Raw genomic sequence first — 26,820 nt, 5'->3', positions numbered from 1 at the left:
AAAGGAAGCAGGAAGCCCTAATTGCTTCGCTACATTTTCAGAAAAAAAAAGGGCCTAAATTTAATTTATTTACTCATTAAACAAAATTCATGATAATAATATGAAGGAGAAAGAAGTATAAATCTTAGTGTGACGCTTATTTGCTCGTTTGCTAAGATTTTTTTTTCCCCGAACCGCAGCCGTTTCTGATAATAAAAGAGAGAAGGAATAAATAGAAAGAAATGCCGGTGCGGGGTCGCGGCGTCCGTTTGGGTTTAAAAAACAGAAATGGATAAGAAACAACCCATTCAACTATAATTCAAATGTAAAAGCATTCGCTAGTCTCCGTCTAAATAATCTTCATGCAACTCCCCACTCAGTTCCTTTCCCTCCAAAACCCTCCACTTCTCTCTCACCGCCACCGCCACTACTCTCTCTCGACCAGACCTTTCAAACTCAAACTCATCGGCTCGCTTGCCAACTCACCCGAGTCACGCTCATCCGAACTCGCAACCGCCCTCCAAAGCGAAACCTTGAAAACCTTAGAATGGCCTTCCCTGTGCAATTACCTGTCTCCCTTCACATCTACCTCCATGGCCCTATCCCTCACCAAAAGCGCCGCATTCCCCATCGGTCAATCCCAGGAAGAGTCCCAGAAGCTTCTGGACCAAACCACCGCCGCTTTGCACGCCATGGAGGCCTTGAAATCGGAGCCGTTGGATCTCTCTGCCATCGAGGACGTCTCAGGAATCCTCCGCTCTGCTGGTTCAGGACAGCTGCTAACAGTCAGGGAGCTTTGCAGAGTTCGGAGGACGCTTGGCGCCGCAAGAGCCGTCTCGGAGAAGTTGGCAGCGGTCGCAGAAGGAGGTTCTTTGAAGAGGTATATCAAAATTCTTTTCCTTCCTTTTTCAATTTCGGCATTCTTTATGTTTTCTGTTGCATCCTTTTGCCAAAATTAATGTCCATTTTTTAAAAAATATTTAGTAGTAATAGTTTGTTATGATTATATTTGAGAAATGATTGGAGTTTCGAGTTGGTTTTAGTGTACGTGGTTTCGCGTACATTGGATTACTTTGATATGTGTATACAAATAAACTAAGGAACACTACGTCTAGAAGTTTTGCTAGTTGTTTTTGTATCTGATAGTTGATTAGTTACAGAGGAGGAGTGTTAAAACTTCTGATTCTGCTACTTTGTACCAGATTCTTGTCATGAATAGAAACAGTGTAAGTATGATAAATGTTTTCATTCTTTAAAATGGTCAAAAACTTGACGATTTTCTTTCCCTATATGGATTCAACCTTTTGATCATAACAGAGGTGGACTTATGTATTATGTTTTTCTATTATAGGCACCTCAGACTGTAAAGATCTTACTTTATAGTAATGATTTTGGCGTAAGCAATTTTATCTGAAACATCTCTGAGAAGGTCTTCATTTTTGCTTGATGCAATGTGGAGAGAGCCATATATGGTATTGGTAATGATGGATTATCTTCTCTCTGTAAGGGTCTGAAAAGAAAATCATATTCAGGTTACTTTGACCCAAGAGTGCACTGCTTGTTTCCTGTATACATTTTTGAAATAAAAATATACAACCTGCCTGCATGAAAGTTAAATTTGGTTTTACAGAGTCTCATCGATGTTATTGTTTTTGTGCCAGGTACACTCCATTGCTTGAAATACTTCAGAATTGCAATTTCCAGAAGGAGTTGGAGAAAAAGATAGGATTTTGCATAGACTGCAATCTTTCAACTGTCCTTGATAGAGCTAGTGAAGAATTGGAGCTTATTAGGGCTGAAAGGAAGAGGAACATGGGAAATCTGGATTCTCTATTGAAAGAAGTATCAGCTAATGTTTTTCAGGCTGGAGGCATTGACAGACCTTTGATAACCAAGCGGCGGTCAAGGATGTGTGTGGGTGTGAGGGCTTCTCATAAATATCTGCTTCCAGATGGTGTGGTTCTGAACGTTAGCAGTTCTGGTGCAACATATTTTATGGAGCCTAAAGAGGCAGTTGAGTTGAACAACATGGAAGTAAAGCTTTCAAATTCTGAAAAAGCTGAGGAAATGGCTATTCTGAGCCTGCTTACATCTGAAATAGCAGAATCAGAAGCTGAGATAAAGTATTTGTTGGATAAACTTCTAGAAGTTGATCTTGCTTTTGCTAAAGCTGCATATGCTCAGTGGATGAATGGTGTCTGTCCAATTTTTAGTTCAACGGAATCTGAAGTTTTAATTTCCAATGGAGCAGATAATGCTTGGTCAGTAGATATTGAAGGAATACAGCATCCGCTTCTCCTTGGGTCTTCTTTAAGAAATTTCACAGATTTCATTGCATCCAGCTCTGGGGATCCGTCTATAACGGAGGAGAAAAGTGGTGCAATGGCTGCAGTAAAGTCTTCAAAAGGAGTATCCAGCTTTCCTGTTCCTATAGATATTAAAGTTCAATGTGGAACACGGGTGGTGGTTATCTCAGGACCCAATACAGGAGGTAAAACTGCTTCCATGAAAACTTTGGGGCTGGCATCTCTTATGTCAAAGGCTGGCATGTATTTGCCTGCTAAGAAGCAGCCAAGACTTCCGTGGTTTGATCTTGTTCTTGCAGATATTGGGGACAGCCAGGTAGTGGTTTACCTTTTTTATGGGCGATAAATTCTCATTTCTTTATTCTCTTTTGTTCTGACTCTTCTTTTATGACTGAAGTCTTTGGAACGAAGTCTTTCAACATTTAGTGGGCATATATCACGAATTTGTGAGATCTTGGAAATTGCCTCAAAAGAATCACTTGTCCTCATTGACGAAATTGGTAGTGGAACTGATCCTTTAGAAGGGGTGGCTCTATCTACCAGTATCTTGCAGTATCTCAAAACTCGTGTTAACTTAGCTGTTGTAACAACTCATTATGCGGATCTAAGTCGTCTTAAAGGGAAGGACTCTCAGTACGAGAATGCAGCCTTGGAATTTTCTCTGGAGACCTTACAACCTACCTACCAGATACTCTGGGGTAGCATCGGCAATTCAAATGCATTAACCATTGCTAATTCAATTGGTTTTGATAAAAATATAATTGAACGTGCAAAGAAGTGGGTGGACAGTCTAAAGCCAGAAAAGCAGCAGGAGCGGAAAGTTGTGCTATATCAATCGCTAATGGAGGAAAGGAGCAGATTGGAAGCTCAGTTCAGGAGGGCTGAATCTCTTCATGCTGAAATTATGGAACTTTATCATGAGGTATGGTTTTAGAAATTCCATTTTGTCGCAACCTAATTCTAATTTTTGTTGCCACTTGTTGTTCATTATAAATAAGCATCAGGAAAAAAGTGATGTTAGGGTCCTTTTATTATTAGAAGTCAAGCTGTGTCCTATTTTGAAGTTATTACACTATTAGCACATTTGAGAGCTTAACTTCTGCCTTTTCTTTTCTTGAGACCAGAATATGTTTTGTTTTGCTTATTGAATTATTTTGTTTGTTTGTTTGTTTGTTTCTTCTCCTTGATCCTAATAATGAAGGTTAGGGGTGAGGCAGACAATCTTGAAGAGCGTGAGATAGCTCTCAGGGCAAAGGAAACCGAGAAGGTTCAACAAGAATTAAATGCTGCAAAATCTCAAATTGACACTGTGGTGCTGGAGTTTGAGAATCTGCTCAAAACTGCCAATTCTGATGAATTTAATTTGCTGATTCGGAAATCTGAATCTGCAATTAACTCCATTGTAAAAGCTCACCGCCCTGGTGACAGTTTCTCTTTTACTGAAACAGATACAAGTTCATATCAACCTCAGTCTGGTGAGCAAGTCCATGTGAAGGGATTAGGAAACAAATTAGCTACTGTTGTTGAAGCATCTGAGGATGACAACACATTATTAGTCCAACATGGTAAAATTAGGGTCCGGGTTGAGAAGAGCAATGTTAGACCTATTTCAAATGGCAAAAAAATGGCGAGGCGGAGTATGAAAAAACGGGTGTGTAATAAAGATTGCTTCCTTAACATCTTGCTTGTTGTTTGTTTGTGTTACATTTTTGTCCTGTTATCTGGATGGGTTCATGCTGAACATTTGGTTGAGGACCTTAAACCCAACAACTAAGCTAAGTAACGGGAAGCACTAGGCAAAGGTTCCCTTAGTTTGATGTTCACTGCAATTTGATTAATTACTTGGCCGACTTTGTTGGAATGCAACCCCCCGCCCCCCCCACCTCTTTCTCATGTATATTTGCTAAGCTTATCCACCTGCTCTCCAAATGTCCTTTTGTTGCTTCTGGGAAAAGCCAATCCATGTCTATTTCCATTCTTTATCCCTAGGGAAAACGTTTTATTCATCAGCCTAGTTTCCCTTGCATAATCTGTGGTCCTGCTGGATATCATACTTGCATGAAGCTAGAATTATGGGTTTTCATCCAGCCTTTTTGGTCAAATTTCTTAAGTTACATTCAAAATGTTACATATTCAACCATGTTTTTTGTATCTTTTTCTTGAATGCTTTCTGTCCTTGGCACCGATCCTCTTAGTTTCTGAAGCTCTTACAGACAAATTACCCGTTGTTTCTCACACTTGTGCACATTTCTACACACAAAGATTCACCTAGATCAAGTAGATGCAATCAAGTAGGCCAGACCTTGGCTTAGATATTAAATCATACTGTTAAAATTAGCCTACTACTCTGAAATGTTTGTTGGGTCTGTCTCTTGTTTGACTGAAGTTCATCTGTCTCCTGCCTTGTCTTGGAATTGAATTTAATGACTCTGATTCTTATCATCTTTGCTATAGGGAGAACAGAGCAGAGAGTTAGCGAGTAATTTAGATGCTACAAACAGTGCTGCAATTGCTTACGGCCCATTAATTCAGACATCAAAGAACACTGTAGATCTCCGTGGTATGCGAGTGGCAGAGGCTGCGCACCACCTCGACATGGCCATCTCTGCGAGAGGATCAAATTCGGTTCTCTTTGTTGTGCATGGCATGGGCACTGGTGTCGTTAAGGAGCAAGCACTGGAAATATTAAGAAATCATCCACGTGTGGCGAAGTATGAACAGGAAAATCCAATGAATTATGGTTGTACAGTTGCTTACATAAAGTGAAGGACAATTCTTTTCCCTTCTTTTTGAGTTCGATGTTCAGTATAGCTTTGTATATGTACACAATTACACATGTTAATCTAGTGAGCAATTTGTTCATGCTTTTAATATCAACTATGTGGATTTTGTGTCTTCTTGAAGGCATTTTGTTTCTTTTAGTAAAACCGGTGATTAGTGCAATAAAGGCTCGAGTAGCAAGTGGAACAATAGCCATGCTAAGAACGCTTCATCATCCATCTAGCTGTCCACTTCAATTTTTTCTGAATAAACCCATCATTTCTGTTTTCTTCTGACTTGTCAATAAGCCACCCGAAGAAAGAAACTAAAAGTTCTGGCATCATGCCTGCATGCGAGGCACACCTTACACGTTAGACCCAACCAAAAGCCTTTAAGCTGCCAGCGTAATCGTTTTTGGTAAGCTAGCGAAAATCAGTAGTATTGCTTTCAGTTACAAAAATACAACTATTAGAGATAAGCATGCACAAATGCTCGGCTTCATTTGTCGAGGCACTCCAGTGTAAGCAGGAAGAGTTGGTCTGAACTCTTGGGATTGTTTTTGCCGAAAGTATGTTGGCGGTTTTCGAGAAAGCAATAGGAAATCCACCAGAGGAGCTAAGGCTTCCTTCGGTTGGCTTAGATTTGGAGGGTAAGAAGACTCTGGAAGAAATCTTGGGGACTTTTAGGTTATTGTGGCCACAGTCAACCTTGTACCACCTTTCAAATGGGAATTTCATGGCTTTGTCACATGAAGCTGAGAGTCCTTTACATCCAAGGTATTCAAAAATTTCGGCCTTCTTAATGTTTTTGGTAATGAGCTTAATTATGATCCTGTTTTCTTTCCATTTGGCTGGGAAGAAAGAGTATGCAATGGAATTGTGCTTCCCATTTTATACTTCAGCTCTTACATTGTCATCTGTGAATCCTTTGTATCAGATAAAATTCATAAAGTTTTCCATCAAGCAAGTAAGTTGGAATAAGTTTCTATTATAATACACTTAAATGTAGATTACAAAGTAACAGGGGCTGGCGGTTAAGGTAATGAAACTAACAAGGTAAAGAAAGGGAAACTAGAATTCTAATATGGTTCAGACTTCCAGAGCTTTCACAAGTCATTTGATGTTGGGTGGATCCTTGATTATTTGTTATTGGCTAATATCTCTGACCTTATTTGAAGCATATAACAAATTTTGAGGGCTTTCGTTGTCTGATGATGATCGGAATGTACCAGGTCCATGGTTGTCATGGATGACATATTCTGTATCTTCGTCGGGAATCTTGCGAACATGCCCGAACTCAGGCGACATTACGGCCTGTCCAGGCAAGCAACGGAAGCCATGGTTGTGATTGAAGCTTACAAGGTGCTAAGAGACCGAGCTCCATATCCACCTGATCAAGTCATTAAAGATCTCGAAGGCAAATTTGCCTTCATTCTTTTTGATGCTAAATCTGTTACCCTCTTCGTGGCCAGGGTGAGGTGGAAACCGAATGCGGTTGTTTTTCACAAGTTATATAAGCTTTATCTAGTATTCTCAGAAAATGTTGTTGGCTTAACATAGGACCGTGAAGGAAGCGTTGAGCTTAAATGGGGAATGGCTGGAGATGGCTCCCTGGTCTTTTCAGATGATCCTAACACCGTACAAGAGGCTTGTGGAAAATCCTGTGCACCCTTTCCTCCAGGTAAACTCACTCACCTTTCAAGTTCAAATAGGCAACACACTGCAAGTAAATGCTAGAAGTTGGAATTTCTAAATTTTTACATGGTTAATTTTACAGGCTGCATTTTCATGAATGGGAATGGTCTTATAAGCTTTGATCATCCACTTCACAAGGTAAAAGCAATAGCTCGCGAAGACGACGATGGAAAAATTTGTGGAGTAATTTTTCAGGTGGACTTGTTCACAAGACTCCCCAGCATTCCACGTACTGGTAGTGCTGCGAATTGGGCAGATATCACCGTCCAGGAGGGAGAATGAAGGGATAAAGTTTTTATGAAATTGGCAGATGATGATGAAGTGGAGAAGCTGTGTAAATTTAACATAATCTACAGCAGTATTGTTCATGTTCTTATAAGCTTTGCATGTTATTATGTTGGCCTCTGTTTTAAGCACCCAGTAACTTGCTTTGCAAATAGAGTTATCACATTAGTTTATCCCTTTCTTGTATATCTTGATTCAAACTAATAGCCATGGTTAATTTCAATTGATGAACTCCCATATTTCCTGGTGAGAAATAAACTTTCTTGAGAATCTGAAGTTTTATAAGGAGAAACTAATTGGAGTAAAGGAAAGCACACTATGCTTATTCTTAGCTTAAACAGTTAGCTAAAGGGAAATATATCCATGCTTTTTGCTTAGCCAGACGCCGGTGCCGTAGCAGAAGTGCTTCGGACCCCATTAGCCCCACGTTTGTGGTCAACCCTCCTGTTGGTTTCACGGTTAGGCCAGTTAGAGGCAACCTGATTTATGGAACCAATGTGAGTATCACAGTCCCCTTCCTGACACTCCTTTACTGGCAGGCAATAGAAAGGTTGCCCGAAATTGTTGATGAGAAATCCTTTACCTTCATTTCCTGAACAACCAAGGCAGATATCACCACCAACACCAATACCAGGAAAGTTATCACCGCCGCCGCCATGAACACCGCCTTCTATCCTGAAAGGCGGAATACCGAAACCTAGGATGCCAGGGAATAGACCAACTTTCTCCTGACCCTGGCCAGAAACAGCAGTGCCACCAGAACCCTGACCATGGTTTTTGGGGTCTTTAAAACTACTGGCGTCTCTAGCGGCAGAGCTTGTGGGCATGGCTCCTAGGACAAGTAGGAGAACTGAGAACAGAACCCACGCTTGTTGATGTTGTCCCATATTTTTGTCTGTCTTTAATGTTTTTTCTGTAGATGGATGTTAGGCAATAAAACAAGATGAATATTTATATACTGAAAGTTCCATGTGCATGCTTTTGTTGTTTTCAGGATAAAAGGGTAGGAAAAGAGGAACCAAAGTGAAAATCATAGAAGATTTTCGTGTTGGGTATTTGGTGATCATCATCCTTATGTGACCCTGAATTGTTGAGGCAGTTAACTTTGTTAATAGTTTATAAAAAGGATAATTTTTTAAAGTTAAAAAACAAAAACCCATTTTCAACATCTTCTTCATTGAAAATTTCTTACTAAAGAGATTTCTAAAATGAATTAATTAATATCAAACTCAATTAAGAAAATATAATTTATTGAATATTTTAATTTTTAACAGTTAAATATTGCATAATTGTAAAATGCTACAAATTTTTTCATTTTTTATTATAGAATTAATGATTATTTATATATAGTATAATCAAAACAAAAAAAAAAAAGAAAAAGATTTTGTTTTGTCTAGTCCTTCGGATTAGTTCCAATTGATTAGTTTCATTCATTTATTTTTTAAATGTTTATTATCATCTTATAAGCTAGTTAACACAAAATATTGAAAAAATAATAATTTGATTTCAAATTGTATGATGATCATGTTGAACTTCAATATTATTCCTAATAAAAAAAACTACAAACAAAATGAAAGTAACATGTAATAATAAATTCGTTAATTTGATAAATGGATATAGATATGGTATAGATTATTTATTTTTAGGTCTTTTAAGTCATAATTTATTCACTTAAATTAAATATTTAATGATAATTTTGTTGTTGAATTTGTACTTTTACACAAAAATATCTAGTCAAGAAATTAATATATGGTAAGAAAAATCATAAAATTTTTTTATTTAAGAGAAGAAAGGATTTGAATAAAAAAATCATATACCAATTATTAAATTAACTGTTCAGATATAGAAAAATTATAATTTTATTTTCCAAAAAAAAAAACATAATCTCAAAATCCCATATTTTAATGGATTCCAAATTTTAATTCTCTACTATATGATGAGAACTTACAAATTTTCATTGAATTATATAGACTATATTGTTTCTATTCATGAATTTTCATCATGTATTTGAAATCAAAGCTTAATTAAAAACAATTTATTCATATTAAAAAGAGCACATTGGAATTACCAAGGCTGCGAAGTACTACTTTATTCTGTTGCCATAGCATCCATATTCCAAGGATGGCTTTCTCATAATAAACCTTTGTCATCAAGTCTCTGGGTAAGTTCCTTAATCATTCGTGTGAGTTCAGATATAGCATTATCACCCGTTGGGCCTATGCAATTATAGACAAAGTCGCAGCCACCGAAGATTTCGACACCTTCACAGCCATTGTTATCATTACCGTCGTCGTTGCAGTCACAGCCATTGTTGCAGTCGTCGGGGCTGCCAAAGCCATCGTCGACGACACTGCTAGGCAGTGTGGGGGACGAATTGGAAACAACGTGATCATGCGTGGAATTGTTGATATTGGTCGACTGGTTTAAGTTAACTGACTCGTCCATGGCGCAGAAACCGACCATGCGACCAGAGCACATCCCAAAAGAGCACAGTGAAAGTAACAAGGCTATGCAAGCCAATTTGCTGCTGCCATTAATTTTTCAGAGCAAAGCTAGCCTTGGTGCTTTTAGTGAATATATGGTGAAGTTTTACTGGTGTCAGTGCATGGTTTTATTTCAGAAAACAGGAGAAAAATTAAAAGGCATAAAATTTGTGATCAGAACTGCTAGGCAATGAAGCAATTTCTTCAAATTTGGTTCATCAATTCATGTTGCTTGTGTGAACAACTTATTACGAATATGTCATGTATTCAATAATAATCTTTTAAAATTAAAAAAAATAATGTAATAGACTTGCAATTAATTGATGAGTCTGATGACATTGTGATCTTCTTCTTTCAACGGTTACTGGTTCGACAGCTTTCGAGATTAGTTCTACATCTTCTATAGTTTGAACTCATATGCTGTGATATTTTTGGGTGGACAGCCACCAATGCATTTGTCACTTATTAGTTGGTCAAGTTTAAGCTAAACTTGAACCACACTCTTCACGGATGATTCGTTAATTAATTAATTAAGATCAAATTTAAAATTAAACTCAAAACATCATGCGATGATTCTTTATGTTTAGTATATATATGAAAGTATGTCTTTTACCTGTTTTAGATTCTGTGATCTAAATCATAAGCAGAAAATTTCTAATACTTATAGACCCCAAGATTTTTTTCAATAACAAGGCAGAGAAAAAAGAAGAAGGAAATATTCGATTTAAGGTCAGTTTAGTGACTAAACAGGCTCTTTAGCTAGTATGATAACAAGTGTTTGGAGATGTTTATAACAATTTCTCTTGGAAGGATAATAACCTTTTTAGATGGTAATTTGGGGAGGATCAATGATTTCTATATATATATACATATGCTCGGTCATCTTTTTCTTTGACTTATTCAATGGGTTCAATAACTTCTCCAAGTAGACAATTATGGAAAAGGAGGATTCCATTCCCATAGGTAAAGCATGTTCTTCATGATATAAAAACATACAAAAAAAGTGAGCTGAGATTCCTAAATTGAAAGGAGAGTTCTTCTTCTCTAAGTGTGGAAGTCACTCCATTCTTTTCTTCTTTCATTTTAGTCAAAAACTTCTTGGTTAATCGGTTAGATGCCATTTGCCATAGCTCCCAAAAGCCTATCAAATTCGACAAACAATGGAAACCAAAACATTGATGAAACTTTTGGTCACATCTTTGTTCAAAACCAAAGAAATACTAGTAACAAAATTAATATTATAATTACTAAAATAATTAAGGGTATTTTTTTTTTTTCAATTTATTTCTTGATTCTTGGAATAATTATTATCAAAGGAGATTGATTGGTTATTTTCAAAATGATTATTCTGTGAAGGAAACGAAGTTAGGAATAAGAGACCAAACATGCCATCAATGGAAAAAACTTGTTTGAGAATCTGTTTCCATTATTTGTGATCAGAGAAGGAAAGTTTCCGAGCACTTTCAAAGGCTTGCCAAGCAAGGAAAGTGAGTGGCAATATTCTGAGTGAATGACGAATATACCCTTTTAAGCTAAATAAGGGATAGTTTCTTGGCAATTTAAACATCGTGCGAAGGAAGGAGTTGGGTGAAAGCGAAGGAAATTGAGAAAGAAAAAAAAAAAAGCAATTTTTCTCTTCCTATAAAAGACAGTAATACTCAACAGTCCTTAGAGGGAGAATCATATCTGACTGTGCAGCCTAGCTCCTGAGCGCCAAAGTAGTTTATGTTTCTCTTTAAATAATTCATCAAAGTTCACAAGAATTTCGACCTGCTTCCTCCAGAAACTTCACTCTAAACCCTTTGGTAAGTTCTTTAGAACTCTCTCTCTCTCTCTCTCTTTTTCTTGCTGCCTATCTCTTCCTTTCTTCTTCTTTTTATGTTAACGGTTTTGGATTGAATTTAAAATCTTTCCTTTTTCTTGAAATGGGTTGTTGTTTGAATCCGACTCATTGCAGCCGAACTCGGTGCTATTTGATATCCTTGTTACTTGTAAATGGCGAATAATTGAAATCGGAAATGGAGATTACTTTTGAATTTTTTATGCCGCATTTGCGATTCTAGTTGTGGGTTTTTTTTTATAAAATATTTGGTTGCTTTATGTGTAATCAAGGGTATTTTGATATCATGTTTATAGTTTTTCCAAATCTTTAGCCATTGAAATGTTGCTATGATCAAAAGGTCTTTCATTTATATTCCAAAGGTGGAGTCTTTCTTGCATGCATTTTCGGTGATTGTACTAAGAAGGTAAAGTGGCAGAATCAAAAGTTGCAGTGGCTGCGATTAGATAATCTTGGCATTGTATGGCTAGTTTTAATTTTGTTTTCTATTTAAGTGGGTAATGTTTTTTGCTCTATTCTTTCTTTGTTTAGATTTTCCTTTTCGGATGATTCTTCTTTGAACATTGACGTTTTTCCTAATGCTTAGATGTGGTTAGTTCACGTGCTTCTTAAAAGTCATATAATTGTAAATTTGTGTTTGTTGCAATCCATTTTCCTTTTTTTGGCTTTGCATTTGTCAAATGATGTGAGACATGTGATTCGTCCTTTAAATACTGTTTAAATGACTGTTTAAATGGCGGTCATCCAGATATCACTAGTTTTTCAATAACAATTATCATTCATTCGTTTAAGTATTTAAGTGTTTTGTCATTCCAGCTTTATAGCCTAAATTGTACATTGAATCATTTCTTATGTTTCCCCTCTTGTTTTGTGAAGTAATATTTCAAAATGGAGGTGTCTGGTTTAAATGGATTGCAATATGACGAGGAGAAGGCATTGACCAGTTTGCTTGATGCATTCGGTTCTGTGTTTTCTCTTAATGATATTGCTTCTGCTTACTGTGAGGCGGGCCGGAATGCGGATTTGGCTGGTAAAATTCTGTTTGAAATGCAAGGGAGCACCTCTTCAGTTGCTACTGACGCATCTGCTTGTAAGATGAAATATGATCAAACTTCAAAATCCTGTGGTAATAAATCCCAGACTTATTATCAAGCAAATGGGGGTTTTATAGTCCCTAAGGAAAATGGGCAACCACTTTCAGCTGCAGGTGACGCATCTAATGGTGAGGTGAAAAGTGATGAATCTTCAGAATCATCCTGTGGTAAAAACTCCCAGAATTATTGTCAAGCAAATGGGGGTTTTACAGCCCCTAAGCAAGAATGCCAACCAGTTTCAGCTGCTAGCGATTCATCTAATGGTGAGGCCAAAAATGATGGACCTTCAGAATCTTTCTGTAGTAATAGTTTGCAGAGTTCTTGGCAAGCAAATGGGGATTTAAGAGCTCCAAAGCAAAAAAGGCGGCCGGTTTCAGGAGGCACTGTTTCAAGCATGCTAGGGAAGGGGTATATGAAGTCTGTCCCTTTGGCTAGTGGTTCCTATCCAGGAACCAAACCTTTCAAGGTTGACTCAGAGGAGTTACCAATGTCTAAAGTTTGGGGGGAAGGACTCAAATCCAGTCCTCTAAAGGAGGAACGTTTGCACAAGGATATGGAAGATTTTCTCTTCAAAATGCTTGGGGAGGGATTTCAACTGGACAAGGATGTCATTAGAGATGTTCTTGGTAAACCAACTCTTATTAGTTGCCATCTTAACTGATCGCTAATCTGGTCTATTGATTTATTTAAGTTAATAATGTGTTTGTTTTACTTTTCAAAAAAAAAAAAATTGTTTGTCTTATTTTATTTCTTTTATCTGAAGATAGTTATTGCTTTTATCTGAAGATAGTTATTACAGCTTCACCAGGCTACCCTTTTGCATTTTTAATACATTATTTACCAAAAGATCTCTTTCAAATTCATATAAATCACATACGATGAAAGTGCCTCATTAATTTCAAAGTGGTTTTTACAGCTCTTGTTTTGTTCTTAAAGTGAGGTCATTTTATATCTATATCATTCTTATTTGAATTTGAGTCAATATTACATGTGCACATATATCTGCAGACATACATGATCATGGGTGACCACTAATCAGGTTTTATTGTTTTAAACATGCAGATAGTTGTGGATACGACATGCAAAAGGTATGGATAATATCCTCATTTTAGAGGATCTACCATTCTTATTCAACAAATGTGCACTTTTTAAGCTTTTTCAGTGCAAAGTATCATGTACTGTTAGGGCAAATTAAGTGCCTAGTGACTTTATTTACTGGTCATTTGTCTTTTTAAGTGCTTTCCTACTTTGAGGAATAAGATACTTTTGAAGGTTTTCTCATGGTTTTGGAATGCCATTTTTTCTATCTACTATGGTATGTATTAACTTGTTAGAACTGATAACCGTTCCTTTCCCTCTCTCTTGACTTATAAGAGCATGGAGAAGCTACTTGATCGATCAGCTGTGAATTTGGACAAAGAGAACAAATTTCTTGGTGAGTCCAGTAAAAAGGTTAGTGTAATATTCAAGTGTGTAAACCCAGTGGTCGCTGGCCAGTATAATTGTACATATTGTTTGTGTGAGATTAAGATAAAAGTGATGATGATGATGTCTTTTTCTGGCTTTTCTCTCTGCTATCAAATGCATATCATCTTAATTATGAGTACCTGTCCTGTCTTCTGCATTAAAGAAAGAAATTTATTTATCTTTCATTGTAGGATGGCTTAGGAAATGTGGTGAAGTTGATGGTTGCCAGTCTCACTTTTCTTTTTAAATAGTTCTAATTACAGTTTTCATGAGTGCTTTTTGTGGACAAAGTTTTACCAGCTTCATCTTAATGGCTTTTTCATTGACAACATATTTACAAACACTACAAGTTGCGCCACTTTTAAAAGGGAAAGCATTAGTAATGAACCCATGGCAACATTGTTTTTTGATTATTCAACTTTTATTACTTATAGATATCATTCAATGTGTTCAATTGCAGATGTATGTATTAAGCTTGCCAGTATGGAGATGTCTTTTGATATTCCTGTCTCAAAGTCGGTGTTTATAATCTTCAGGATTGATTATTGTTTTCTTTTACTCTTTTCATTTACAGAATAATGTTATGCATACAAGGGCAGAGGGACCTTCACAAGAAAAGTAAGTTGAATCAGATAAATTCTTGTTGATTTATATATTTGTTTCTTATTTTTTTGCTAGGCTTAATAGTCTACTTTTATGAGTTTATCAACAGAGAGAATTAGGAAGAGGAGTGTTTTATAAACAATTTCCGCTTTTAATTACTAAGTAGGCTTTCTTTCGATAGGGAAATGTAATGTCCACATTTTACAATCCCTGATGAAGTTTCCTCTGCATTTTACTTGCAAGCAGGAACAGCGATTTGAGTGCAAATGGTGGAGAATTAACTAGACTACAAAAAGACAGAAATGATCTTCAACAGGATGTCTTGGCTGCTTTCTTTAAAGGTCCTGAGAGATTTGATGAATTGCCTAGGAGGAGAACTGGGTCTGCAAAGAGGCCTATAGCATTAGGAGAACTTGTGGAAGGACCTCTAATTGATTTCCCTGCTGAGCAGAAGGCTGATGGAGTTTGCTTTCAAGAAGTTGAAAAGGATGGTATGTACTCTTGTCCATTTCACTTAAGTTTATCTAACCAAGTACTGTGGAATATGCTTGTAGGAGGCAGATAAGCTTTAGCAGTAGAAAGTTCAGGACTTATAGCAGCCATGCTTATTATATTGCTTCCTTATGCTTTGGGATCTTAAGAAGATCCTAGATATTAAATTATGAATTTTCTGGTTCAAATTGTTTTTTTCCGCATGAGCAGGTTTGTGCCACTTTATCCCCTATGTTTGCAGAAAAAAGATCAAAGGCACATCTATTCTCATCTGCCTTTTACCTTTTCACAACATGCTTCTCTGCCTCTGTTAGTGGGCATTTTCTAAAACATTTTGCAAATTATGTATGAGCTAAATGGTTTGCTTCAGCGTCAATCACTACCAATTGAAGGAAACAGTTGCTGGCCGCAACTTTGTTGCTATTGTTTTTTATGTAAATTTTTATTCATTTTACATATCTATGATTTTTTGTAGATGAAGATGAAGAAGATAGTTTCCAGGCTCTTCAAAGAGCTGTGAAGGAATATAGGGGCACAATGAAGGAATACTATAAAGCTGTAAGTCTTATGTTTTTGAAATATTGGTCCTTTGTTTCGGCATGTTGACACTATTCTCAAATGTCTGATGCAATTTATAATATATCAATCCCCTTTATATTTTAAGTAACTGCTATGTGTTCCTTGTCAGGCTGTTGATGCATTTGCTAAGGGTGATCCAGATCAAGCAAACAGATTTCTAGAACAGGTAAAATATTCAGCTAGAATAATAAGTAAAGTATATGCATTTTCTGTAGGTACACTAGGCTATCAGGACACAAGTAAAATTTTGACCTATTCTTCCTGGTTGGTTATGGATAAAGTGGATAAAGAGTTGTAAAACCCACTGGATTGAAGGAAGTTTTCCTAATGCTAAGCACTGGTGTCAACTTCCATTCGCTTAGCGTCTGGCTATAGGAGATTGCAAATATAGGACATTTGATGTTTAATAAATAGAATTTTTTGGTAAAAGCTTTGCTTTTATTTGAACTTAATAATATGAGCTCCAATAGGCAATAGGTGATCAGTTTTAGGCCAAATGGGGTATAACAGAATGTTTTGGTCATACAAATCTAATGACTCCAATTGTGAATGGCTTTGGTGTGGCAGGGACAATTTTTCCGTGAAAAGGCTCGCCAAGCAGATGAAGAATCCAATCAAAAGATTTTTGAAACTAGGTTAGCCTCTTTCTCTTTATGTGTTTGTGGTTTATCTTTTGGGGGTTTAGGAGCATTGTGGAAGAACCGTTTTTCATTTTTCTCCTCTCTTTCTCTCTCTCTCTCTCTCTCTCTCATTTTTCCTGATTGCATTTGTCAGGAACACAAACACTGATGATGTAATGCGGCTTGAGTTGCACAATCTTGGCTCTAGGGAGGCAATACGTCATTTGAAGTCTCATCTATCTTTGCTAGCAGGCATCCCATGTAAGCCACCATTCTCCCAATTTCACTTTACTTATGAACCCTTTACGTTTTACTCATGATTTAACTTTGGATTTCCATCAGTATTGAAGTACCTAAAGGTCATTGTAGAGACCAATGAAGAAGATTCCTCAAAAGGCAGTCGAAGACGATTGGTAAGACTTGCTAATTAAATCCTTGGCATAAATTGAACCAAAAAAAAAAAAACCCATTTAACCATTGATTTAATTTTTATTTGTAGCAGGTTATGAAGCTGTTGGAGAAGGAATCAATCAGCTGGAGTGAAGGAGAAACTCCTGGAGTGGTAATGATTCGAATGGATAATATCAACCCCAAACGTTTGAGTTTTGCCAAGAAATAGAGCATGCATCCTGGGATCAAGTTTGTTCCTTTCAACTTTAAGCTGATAGTTATTGTTATCAGTAATTCTTTATCCATTTTGTAATTGCAACTTTTTCTATTCTTGTAAACTCTACTGGAACCTGTAATGGAATTGAACATAATTTATATTGTCATCCTAGGCTTCTTTTTTTTTTTTTTTTTTTTTGGTGATACAATAGTATGAGAAGGGAGGATTCCAGGTTAATTTTGCGGTGTTAAAAGTCAAAAATAAATAAATAAATAAATAAACAATTATGTTGGGGCTTGGGCTTATCATTATTGGATTCTGCTTAAGCCCAAAATCCTGAGTGCTGACGTGTGATAATTGAGAGTCCCCGTGGGACCCGACAAAACAGAGTTAATCAGATGACCGAAGTTAACGGTGATTGATAGTTTGATCATAAACGGAGTCGGAACGAAACGGAAAGTCTCTGATCCCCACATTTAAAAGCGTTACAAAAGGATTTGCGAAAAGGAGAAAAGAGGATTCTAGGTTTCGGAACTGGTTCGAGTGGTGTGAGATAAAAGCATAAATTAATAAAAAAAAATAAAGGTGGAATTTATTATAGTAGTATTATTCTGTCTCTTAGGCCATAGCTGCTGTCCCTTTTCCCCTGTTTCTCTCTATTTCTCTTGTGAGGAAGAGGAAGGAGAAATATCAGATCATTCAGTAACGCAATAATAATGGGAGGAGGTGGTGGTGGTGGTTCAGTGAAAGATGTGAAGTCGAAGGGTGAGCTTGATAGTCTGCGGCAGAGTGGAGCACCGGTTATCCTTCACTTCTGGGCGTCGTGGTGCGAGCCTTCCAAGCACATGGACCAAGTCTTCTCCCACCTCTCTACCGATTTCCCCAACGCCCACTTTATTAGGGTTCTCTTCATCTCATCCCTCAAATATGGAATTTTTTGTTTTAAATAATATTTTTTTAAAAATTTTTTTCTAAATATTTGATTGGTTGCAGATAGAAGCAGAAGAACAACCTCAGATATCTGAGGAATACTCGGTTTCTGCTGTGCCTTTCTTTGTCTTCTTTAAGGTAAATCTCTTTATGGGTATTCTTTTCCTTCAGTGTCCTGTAAATGGTAGGATTAAATTTGTTCAAACGATTTTATAAAGGTATCAAATTTAACAATGAACGTACTAATCATCTTGAAAAGTTTGCTTTTTTTTTTTTGTAATATTTTGATTAACCAGGCTATTCCTATTGGTTTGCATTTTATCGAGTCTATATACATAGAGATGAGTGGCCTTAAGAGTATTTTCTGTGGTGTAGATTTATGATGATTGAATATTGCTGCTTTCACATCTATAATGTTGTGTTCCCTGACTTGCTAGCTGCGTGTTTTTATACCCTAGCACGTAAGTCAATTTCACGGATATGCCCGAAATTAGTAGGGGAAAAGAGGGAAAAATTATGTGAAATATTGCAAATTGATACTTATTTTGTCAATAAATTGGTTGGGAAATTATCGTTAGCTTTATGTTCTTATGCTGGAGATATCTAGGGTAGGAGTCTGGCATATGGTACGAAGGAAGACTTTCTATAGATAGTTAGATCATTCACTGCTATGGACCTGGGAAGAAAATTTATGATCATAAATATGTATACTGTAGCTTGTCATAATTGGAAACGTGGAATGTTGGAGATAAAATGGTGAGGGGAAAGAATGAATGGTAGAGAAGGGCTTCAAGAGATGTAACATGCACTCTAAGATTGTCTTGCCAGTACTTGAAGGGAGAAACAAGGTGGCTTGTTAGGCATTTGACTAGATTTACCTTTGACCTCTCTCTAACTGCTTGTTGCCGTGTTTAGTATCTTTTCCTGTTATGAGTGTCTCTGAAGTTTTCGCAAACATCCCATAAATTATTTGTTTCGTTAGTTCTCTTTCTTGCATTTTTTATGTTATCTCTGAAGTTAGAAAAAATCTTTCTTTTTGTCTGAAGTTGTTACCATACTGAATCCATTGTTCCTGTCAGGATGGTAAGGTTGTTGATAAATTGGAGGGTGCAGATCCATCCAGTCTGGCCAACAAAGTTGCCAAGGTTGCCGGGTCAATTAACCCTGGAGAAGCTGCAGCTCCTGCTAGTCTTGGGATGGCTGCTGGACCCACTGTCCTTGAGACAGTCCAAGATTTGGCAAAGGAAAATGGCTCATCCCAGATCAGAAATCAAGTGCAACCTGGCCTCAGTGATACACTTAAAACGCGACTGCAGCAGCTGATTGACTCTCATCCAGTAATGCTATTCATGAAAGGAAGCCCTGAGGAACCGAAGTGTGGTTTTAGCAGAAAAGTTGTTGACATTTTGAACGATGAAAGGGTCAAATTTGGAACATTCGATATTATATCAGACAATGAAGTTCGTGAGGGTTTAAAGAAGTTCTCGAACTGGCCAACATTTCCTCAACTCTATTGCAAAGGAGAACTTCTTGGTGGGTGTGACATAGTAATTGCCATGCATGAGAGTGGTGAACTGAAAGAAGTTTTTAGAGATCATGGAGTTGATGTTAGTGGGACTGAACAGGGAACTGGTGGCATCTCAGCACCCTCTGGATTGAGTACAAACTTAGCTTCTCGCTTGCAAAGCTTGATTAATTCAAGCCCAGTTATGCTGTTTATGAAGGGAAAGCCTGATGAGCCCAAGTGTGGCTTCAGCCACAAGGTAGTTGAAATCCTTGAACAAGAGAAGGTTGATTTTAAGAGTTTTGACATACTATTAGATGATGAAGTTCGGCAAGGGCTGAAAGTTTTGTCAAATTGGTCTAGTTACCCCCAATTGTATATTAAAGGTGAACTTATTGGTGGATCAGACATTGTGTTAGAGATGCAGAAAAGTGGGGAACTTAGAAGGGTTTTAGCTGAGAAAGGCATCACTAAGAAAGAGAGTATAGAGGACCGTCTAAGAAGTTTGATCTCATCTTCACCGGTGATGCTCTTCATGAAGGGTACCCCTGATGCTCCAAGATGTGGTTTTAGCTCTAAAGTTGTCAATGCCCTGAGGGAGGAAGGTGTGAGTTTTGGGTCATTCGATATATTAACTGATGAGGAAGTGAGACAGGGATTGAAAGTCTTCTCAAACTGGCCTACCTTTCCTCAACTTTATTACAAAGGTGAGCTTATTGGAGGTTGTGATATTGTACTGGAGCTGCGAAACAATGGTGAGCTGAAAGCCACACTGTCTGAGTAGGGTGCGTTTGATTTGTTAAAATAAGATATTGGGACAAACCTTACAAAACTTGGCTTCAATGTCAGTTGTCCAAGTTGAATGTGTGTCAACTGACATTACTTCAAAACGATTTTTCTGGTTTTAGTTTATGTCTTCAAGCTCCCATTACTTCTGTTTTTGTGAGTTATGATTTAGTAGTACTTCATGTAATAGCACAATTTACTTCTTTGAGCCTTGCTATAATTGATAAAAGTTCGTCATTGAGATGTGATCCTTTCATGGATTACAACTGACAAGTTGACTACTCATGCTAAACAATTCAGAACAAAAAATTCACATCAATCGTTGAAGCAAATTAACAAACAAAAAGAAAGTACATTCTGATTCTGAACAACAACTATACCCCGCAGATGGAATAACATGAATGATGAATAACTAATGTATTAAAACTTAGCTGGACTTCATGGCCAATATTGTTTTTGTTTCTTCGTCTTCATCTATTTTATCAGCTTTCATGAGGTCCAAAAGTTTATCCACTCCTTTACCATCTCTAATAGTTGCCTTTAACAAGGCGTTATACATTTTCCGGTCAACTGGAATGACTGTCCTGAATGAGGCCACGAAATCTTCCGCATCTTGAATACTGCCTTCATTACCTAGCCATTCCAAGATGCTTGTAATCACCCTAAGGTTGGGTCTCCACCCCTTATTCTCCACAGTTAAAAATAGGGCAGTTTTCATACACTCCAAAGCCTTTCTCACCTGACCTTTATCTAGGTAACCTGCAGCCGCAACACCCCAACTGTTAGGGGTGGTAACCTTACCTTTTTCCATCAGGTTTTCAAGCATTGCTTCTGACTTTTCATGTAGACCCTTTTCAGCATAGCCAATAATGATGATACTTGGTACCCGAAAATCATAACAGTTGCCAGACGATGCCCACTCCACAAGTACTTTCTCAGCTTCTTCAAATGCATCAAGCTTCACAAGAGATTGCAGCATAGTAATGAAGTCCTTGTTTATATACCTTTTACAAGAAGCTTTCTCTAGACCCCATAATCTCAAGACCTCAGCTTTATTCCCCAAGTTTGCATATAGTGATATTAGATGATTGAATGCAGTTCCATCTTTATTATCTAGCTTCTGTTCTGATTTTTTTAGAGCATCGATTGCCCTTTCAGTGAGACCTGCTTTTATGCAAAAATTGGCTACAACGGCGTATGTGTTCCAATCCATCTTAATGTGAGATTGACTCTCCATCTCCTTCAAAATTCTTTCCATTCCCTCGAGATCAGACATTACACCATAGGCATTGATGCAGATTCTGTAACTGAAGTTGTCAGGGGAGACTTTGTTCTCTTTCATCTCCCTCATTATATCAGGTACCTTCTCATGCTGTCCGATATTTGTGTAGAGGCACATGATACCATTGTAAGTAAGAGGTGATGAGGTAAAACCCAAGTCCTTCATTTTCTGCAAGTGAGAGAGGGACTTGTCTGTCTGGCGCTGCCTCACATAACAATTCAGAAGAGCACCATATGTCTTATCAGTTTTATCTTGGTCCTTCAAACTATCAAAATAGCTTTCTGCAGAAAGAAATCCACGAACTCTACCAATGAGATCCAACTGCACCGCATGTTCAGTATGTGAAAAGGTGCAAATACCCTTCTTATTCATCCATTCAGACACCTAGACTCATTAGACATAAAAAAGTAACAGATTACAAACAAAGTTAGCCATGATCTGATCATTGGAACATTAAATTACAAACCAAAATCACAATTCTTTACAGGAAATTTTCATGCCAATATGTATTTGTCCACTACAAATTAAAAAGCCAGTATCGAACAATTTAAACATCCAGCTGCTTGCCACAAACAGCCTTATGGTAACAAGTTTATATATGCACCTGTGCAGGTTTAAGTACAGTTCACATTAATATTACCATCTCCACTTTAAGCAACAATGTAAAGCATCCGACAACAACAAAAGTTTTGCTTAAATTCCATTCTTCTGAAGTTGAAATCTGTACTCTCCTATTTGCTATGTTTATAATTCCTGTCAAATACTGACTCTAGTTTCAAAAAGTTGACTCCAACAAAATGAAGCCCCGGATTTTGCTCAATCAACTCCATTACTTCAGCTTAGAAATTTCGATATTGTTCCAAGCCAACGATTTCCCAACTTCAGTAACATATTAGTCAAATAATCAAATTCAACCACATCCCATGGTAAAATTCTAGTCAAATCATGAAAACCACTCTACTAAGAAGTGTTTCAAATACAAATTTTCAATAAATTAGTCTGAAATATATAACAGAAAGAAAAGGGAGAATGACACTAAATGAAACTCGAAACAAGGTTACAAGATTAAAAAAAAAAAAAAAGAAGTCCAAACCTCAAGAGCCTGAGTAAAGCGCTTTCGTTTGCGAAGATCGTGAATGATGCGTTGAAGCTCAGCGACTCGAATTTTCTTTCCATTTTTGAGCCAGTCTTCAAGCTCAGGCTCGACGCTTTTGTCAGGGCTCCCCAAAGGGCTGATTCTGGAATATAACGTGGCTTTGTTGACCCTATTTGTATAATAAAATCTGCTAACTATCCCATTTTGGATTAGGTTCTTTGACAACAGCTTTGTCAAGTTCATGGTTCATAAGATTGTTCGAGGTTCTCCTGCTGGGACATGGGGGGGGGAGGAGAGCAATGAAATGTAACGGGAGGGTTTTGGACACCTGACCTTTCGTGTAGGGTTTAAGAGCAATGGGTTTAGACAATTGGGCTATTTGGGCCTTGTCCGACTAAAAGGTAAGATGTTGGATTTAGCTGAAACGGGCTTTTCAAGTTGGGTCCATTACGGGTGATAACCTGAATTCAACACCATCTATTAAGTTGTTGACCATTGGATAATTTACATAGAAGACTTTTTTATGGGGTTGAATTTTAACTTACATAATAATAATAATAATAATAATTTATTTATGAAATTTTGACCGACGTAATCCAAAATTTTATGATTGAATTAAGTACATGATTTAGTTATATATTCATATCCATATTTTTTTTTACTCGAGAGATTAATTTTTAATACGTAATTAGAGAGATTGTTTATAAGTAATTGATATATCATATGATACACAGATGACCATAGATGAAGAAACGCATTAATTTGAGAAACTGGTACTTGCTTAATGGTATGTGTTAATCTAAAATGCAGTGAGGAAATCAAATGAAAGCATATTTCCATAACTTCCATGACCTTAGGCTATAATGAAACCATTTTCTTTCTTTGTTATGTTCATTTTCTCAAGCACCCAACATAACCCTTTGGCTACAAGGAAAAGAAGAGGAGGAATTACAAAGGGAATTAAGAAGAGAGACCAAGGTCGTCCACCTAGAGCTAGCTAGCACAACCTCCTTTCTTTGTGATTGGTATTTCCCATGTGTTGAGCGAGGCTATCCAACAACTTAACCTCTAGAGCTTTGAATTGGGCTATTTGGGTCTGCAATTCCACCTTCTCTCTCCTCAGAATTTCGTTCTCCTCCAAGAGTGTTTGGCAACTGTTCTCCTCAGCATGGTTGGCCTTGTCTTCATCAGAAGCCTTCAGGAAAGCAGGGAACACACTCGGCTCCATTTTCTTCCTTGTTATCTCCACTAGCATATGCTTACAACCCCTCTGGAACTTCTCATGCCTGAACTCCCATCTTTTCGATGATGTTTTCTTAAACCCCTGCTTCAAAATTGGAGAACAAAGGATTAGAGGGATGATGATAGTCTCACATTTATTAAATTTGACGTGTAATTAAAATTAGTTTTAATTCGGATTTTTTTTAATTCATGTCATGTGATAAGTCCATAATCTTTACATGTGAAAGAGTAATAAAACGGGTAATAATCTTATATCTATTCAACAAAATCATAATATGAAACAATCCCGATTTCACTAAAGAACTTTTTCATGCTATTTTCAAAGAAATTTGCATCATCTTGCAAGCCACAAGAGTGGTTATGAAAGCAAACCATGTAAATAGAAAGTCTACAGTAATAACATTTCAATTAGGATAAACCTATGGAAGCATGCTTTAGTCTCATCATTGAGCATTCAGAAAATATAAGAGCTAAGGCAATATTTTTCCAACAGGCCGGATTTGACTAATTTCTAACAAACCAATAGACATCAGAGTAATCCAACTCTATTCAAGTTACTAGAATGGAAGGATACCTTAGTGGGATCGTTCTGACTTTCACTAAAAACCTCCAGATTTTGACCCCAAAATTTGCGCTAATTTTTTTTTCCTTATTTTGACTAAGGGTGGCGGAAGGAATTCACAAACACCATTATTATTGTAGTTTAGGTTTTAAAGAATTCATGCACTAATGATCACTCTTTAGGCTCGATAAATTCCAGTTGATCGGTATGAAGCATGGTTCCCAACGCTCCGTTGTCGTCTAGTTGGTTAGGATACTCGGCTCTCACCCGAGAGACCCGGGTTCAAGTCCCGGCAACGGAACTCAGCTTTTTGACCATTCATGGAAAGACCGATCACCTAACAATCTTGAATCAGAATAAAATCTATGGAAAAACCATGGGCAGGAAAACAAACGTACAATGACGTGTTTCTTCAGCATGGGATGCAAACATATCATGTTTAAAGGCGGTTTGGTTTTGGTAACGGCGAAACCAGCAAATCATGTTAACGCAAAAGAATTTGGCTTATAAAACAGGTGTAGAGCAAATTATAGCAAGGCTATAGCCACTCACATATGTGTTAAGTTGGCGAATGAAGCTGGAAAAATTGTTGTGCTTGAAATATCTAGGCAAGGTGAGCTCTGAGAACTCAGCAGGCGACCAGACCACGAACCCGGTTCCTTCAGCATTCCATGAAACGATTTTCTTCCTGTCATCCGCAGTTTCTGCACCTTCTTCACCTTCCTCTAGCAAAGCATAAGTCTTCCACAAGAATGGAGCAGCGCCTTTCGTCCTCGGAGACAAGCTTGAAGTAGTAATCTTGCTCATTCCTTGTTCAGGATCTTCAAGAAATTTCTTTCCTTTTTGGTCTTTTAATCAGGGGTACCCAAATAGCAGGTTCCTTATTCCATGCCTTTATCCTCTTTTTGTATGCCATCCACTTGGAAACTACTAGTGCCGTGGAAGGTGGTCTGTTTCTTTTTTCCCCTTTCTTGTACTTTCTTTAGTGATCCTCATTAGATTGCTTTTGTTTTTTCTTTTTGGCTTTTGAATTAAATAGTGGCTTCTGATTGAAATGGAAAAGATAAGAATATTTCCATAGCAAACGGTTTATTTAAACTTATTATTAGGCAAAAGTAAAAAGGAAGAGGCAATATTATATTAGGCCACACAGAAGATGGAAGTTTCAGGCATTTGGAATTCGGAAGTCAGCACATGGCAGTGTTTTTCTCTGTAAATGAATGTAATTAAGCATGTTATGGTCAAAACTTGACTATTTGATCATCTGATTTCTGTGAAACTCCAAGACAAGTGCAAACGTTTTTCATTGCATTGAATATTGTTATTGATTTGTTGTCAGCCTTACCTTCTAATTAGGGGCTAATTTAAGTTTCTTTTTTCTTCGTGTTCTTTTCTGTTCATTGTTCACTGTATCATAACTTAAGCATAGGTTCTAGTCTTTCATTTGTAAGAATCAAACAAACCCAGATGCAGAAGTAATTTACTGCATTAAGGGGATCTGTATCTGCTGAAAAAGGTCGTTGACATAGAAATTATATGTTTGAGTATAAATACAACATGCAGAATCAGGGTTTGGGTGCATAGAATACAGATGCTCCAGTGCGACCCAGCTTTCACATCAGTCTCCCCCGACAGGTTGAAAATCAAATAATGGCCGCGAATTCTGACTAATTTGTAAGGGTCTGGAAAACTTCAACACCTTCCCTGCTGTATTCTGAAAAAAAAATATAATCTTGTCACATGATGGAACTATCTTGCTGCATCAATGATCACTCTATCCACTTCCTTTGAATCACTAAAACTTGAGATTGTCAAGATGTTTAAACTTCTTCAACATTCACAGAAGGTTGAGACTAGGGAAGTGACATATGTGATTTAAAGGTTAATTCATCATTAATTGCTTAAAGACTAGAAAGGGTTGTGATTTCGTGAGTGATTAGTGTCATTTTTGGGCTAGGGGAGGATAATAACAATAACAATAATAATAATAACAATATTATAGAAATGAAAAGAATGTCCTAGAGTTGGTGGCAAACTTGATTTGACTGCTAAATACAGGTTACGTGTGTTTACCTATATAGCATCGAGACAATGTGCCTGCAAGAAACCACTTCTTCTGTATCTAATCTGCAATCTTCTCCTTTCTACACTTCCTCTAATAGAGCCGTAAAGGTGTATCCAGCTTTTCAATATTTTCTAAGTCTATTGTTCCCTCTAGGACATACTAGCCATCACGCCCCGAAAATGAATAGTACGATGTTGGAATTTGGAATCAAGGATGTTGACAAGATGGTTTTTTTTTTTAGTATAATATTATTATCTTTTTAAATACGTCTTTTGTCTAAGAATTATAATGCTGTTGTTTTTCTTTCAATTTTCCTGTAATTATTTGGAAACCTTATGGTATAAAGGCTTACTTAGAATTGTATACTTAAACATATTCCAATAGTGTACACTTTTTAATTATTTGGATTAGTTACAAAAAAGATATCTCTCGTTGACTTAAAAACATGCTTTACTTGCTGCTTAATCAATGATCATTGTTGGTTAAGTGGGTGTTTTAGGTGAAATGCATCTAGCAAAGAGTGTTAACTAAGTGCAAATTTCAC

General features: G+C 37.1%; 6 protein-coding genes and 1 non-coding gene across 8 annotated transcripts; 5 read left to right on the top strand and 2 right to left on the bottom strand.

The window, feature by feature from the left end:
- Positions 188 to 5,188, top strand: LOC18596867 (endonuclease MutS2). The gene is made up of 5 exons (XM_007025586.2): positions 188 to 859; positions 1,641 to 2,601; positions 2,683 to 3,207; positions 3,487 to 3,936; positions 4,740 to 5,188. Exons 1-5 carry the CDS (start codon positions 342 to 344, stop codon positions 5,049 to 5,051), a joined length of 2,766 nt encoding a protein of 921 aa, XP_007025648.2. The 5' UTR covers positions 188 to 341; the 3' UTR covers positions 5,052 to 5,188.
- LOC18596866 (stem-specific protein TSJT1) lies at positions 5,465 to 7,312 on the top strand. The gene is made up of 4 exons (XM_007025585.2): positions 5,465 to 5,821; positions 6,277 to 6,517; positions 6,605 to 6,725; positions 6,822 to 7,312. Exons 1-4 carry the CDS (start codon positions 5,616 to 5,618, stop codon positions 7,019 to 7,021), a joined length of 768 nt encoding a protein of 255 aa, XP_007025647.1. The 5' UTR covers positions 5,465 to 5,615; the 3' UTR covers positions 7,022 to 7,312.
- Positions 11,077 to 17,046, top strand: LOC18596864 (putative nuclear RNA export factor SDE5). Of its 2 annotated transcripts, none has more exons than XM_018123234.1 (12): positions 11,077 to 11,312; positions 12,224 to 13,067; positions 13,504 to 13,529; positions 13,816 to 13,893; positions 14,483 to 14,526; positions 14,758 to 15,002; positions 15,479 to 15,561; positions 15,692 to 15,748; positions 16,150 to 16,217; positions 16,357 to 16,463; positions 16,545 to 16,615; positions 16,705 to 17,046. In XM_018123234.1, exons 2-12 carry the CDS (start codon positions 12,236 to 12,238, stop codon positions 16,819 to 16,821), a joined length of 1,728 nt encoding a protein of 575 aa, XP_017978723.1. In that variant the 5' UTR covers positions 11,077 to 11,312; positions 12,224 to 12,235; the 3' UTR covers positions 16,822 to 17,046. The 2 variants fall into 2 exon arrangements, with proteins under 2 accessions (XP_017978723.1, XP_017978722.1); XM_018123233.1 differs by having other exon boundaries at positions 16,702 to 17,046.
- LOC18596863 (monothiol glutaredoxin-S17) lies at positions 17,310 to 20,280 on the top strand. Its single transcript, XM_007025579.2, has 3 exons — positions 17,310 to 17,711; positions 17,803 to 17,877; positions 18,819 to 20,280. The coding sequence occupies exons 1-3, from the start codon at positions 17,526 to 17,528 to the stop codon at positions 20,025 to 20,027; spliced, it is 1,470 nt and encodes a 489-aa protein (XP_007025641.1). The 5' UTR covers positions 17,310 to 17,525; the 3' UTR covers positions 20,028 to 20,280.
- Positions 20,286 to 22,712, bottom strand: LOC108662583 (pentatricopeptide repeat-containing protein At4g21705, mitochondrial). Its single transcript, XM_018123238.1, has 2 exons — positions 22,405 to 22,712; positions 20,286 to 21,695 (listed from the first exon to the last, which is right to left on the bottom strand). Exons 1-2 carry the CDS (start codon positions 22,648 to 22,650, stop codon positions 20,457 to 20,459), a joined length of 1,485 nt encoding a protein of 494 aa, XP_017978727.1. The 5' UTR covers positions 22,651 to 22,712; the 3' UTR covers positions 20,286 to 20,456.
- Positions 23,213 to 25,212, bottom strand: LOC18596862 (heat stress transcription factor B-2a). Its single transcript, XM_018123272.1, has 2 exons — positions 24,764 to 25,212; positions 23,213 to 23,731 (listed from the first exon to the last, which is right to left on the bottom strand). The coding sequence occupies exons 1-2, from the start codon at positions 25,016 to 25,018 to the stop codon at positions 23,405 to 23,407; spliced, it is 582 nt and encodes a 193-aa protein (XP_017978761.1). The 5' UTR covers positions 25,019 to 25,212; the 3' UTR covers positions 23,213 to 23,404.
- TRNAE-CUC lies at positions 24,440 to 24,512 on the top strand. The gene has a single exon. It is a non-coding gene; the product is annotated as a tRNA-Glu (tRNA).

This window comes from Theobroma cacao, chromosome 6 (genome assembly GCF_000208745.1).
Source record: "Theobroma cacao cultivar B97-61/B2 chromosome 6, Criollo_cocoa_genome_V2, whole genome shotgun sequence".
NCBI lineage: Eukaryota > Viridiplantae > Streptophyta > Magnoliopsida > Malvales > Malvaceae > Theobroma > Theobroma cacao.
This window is presented reverse-complemented; position numbering and strand designations above follow the sequence as displayed.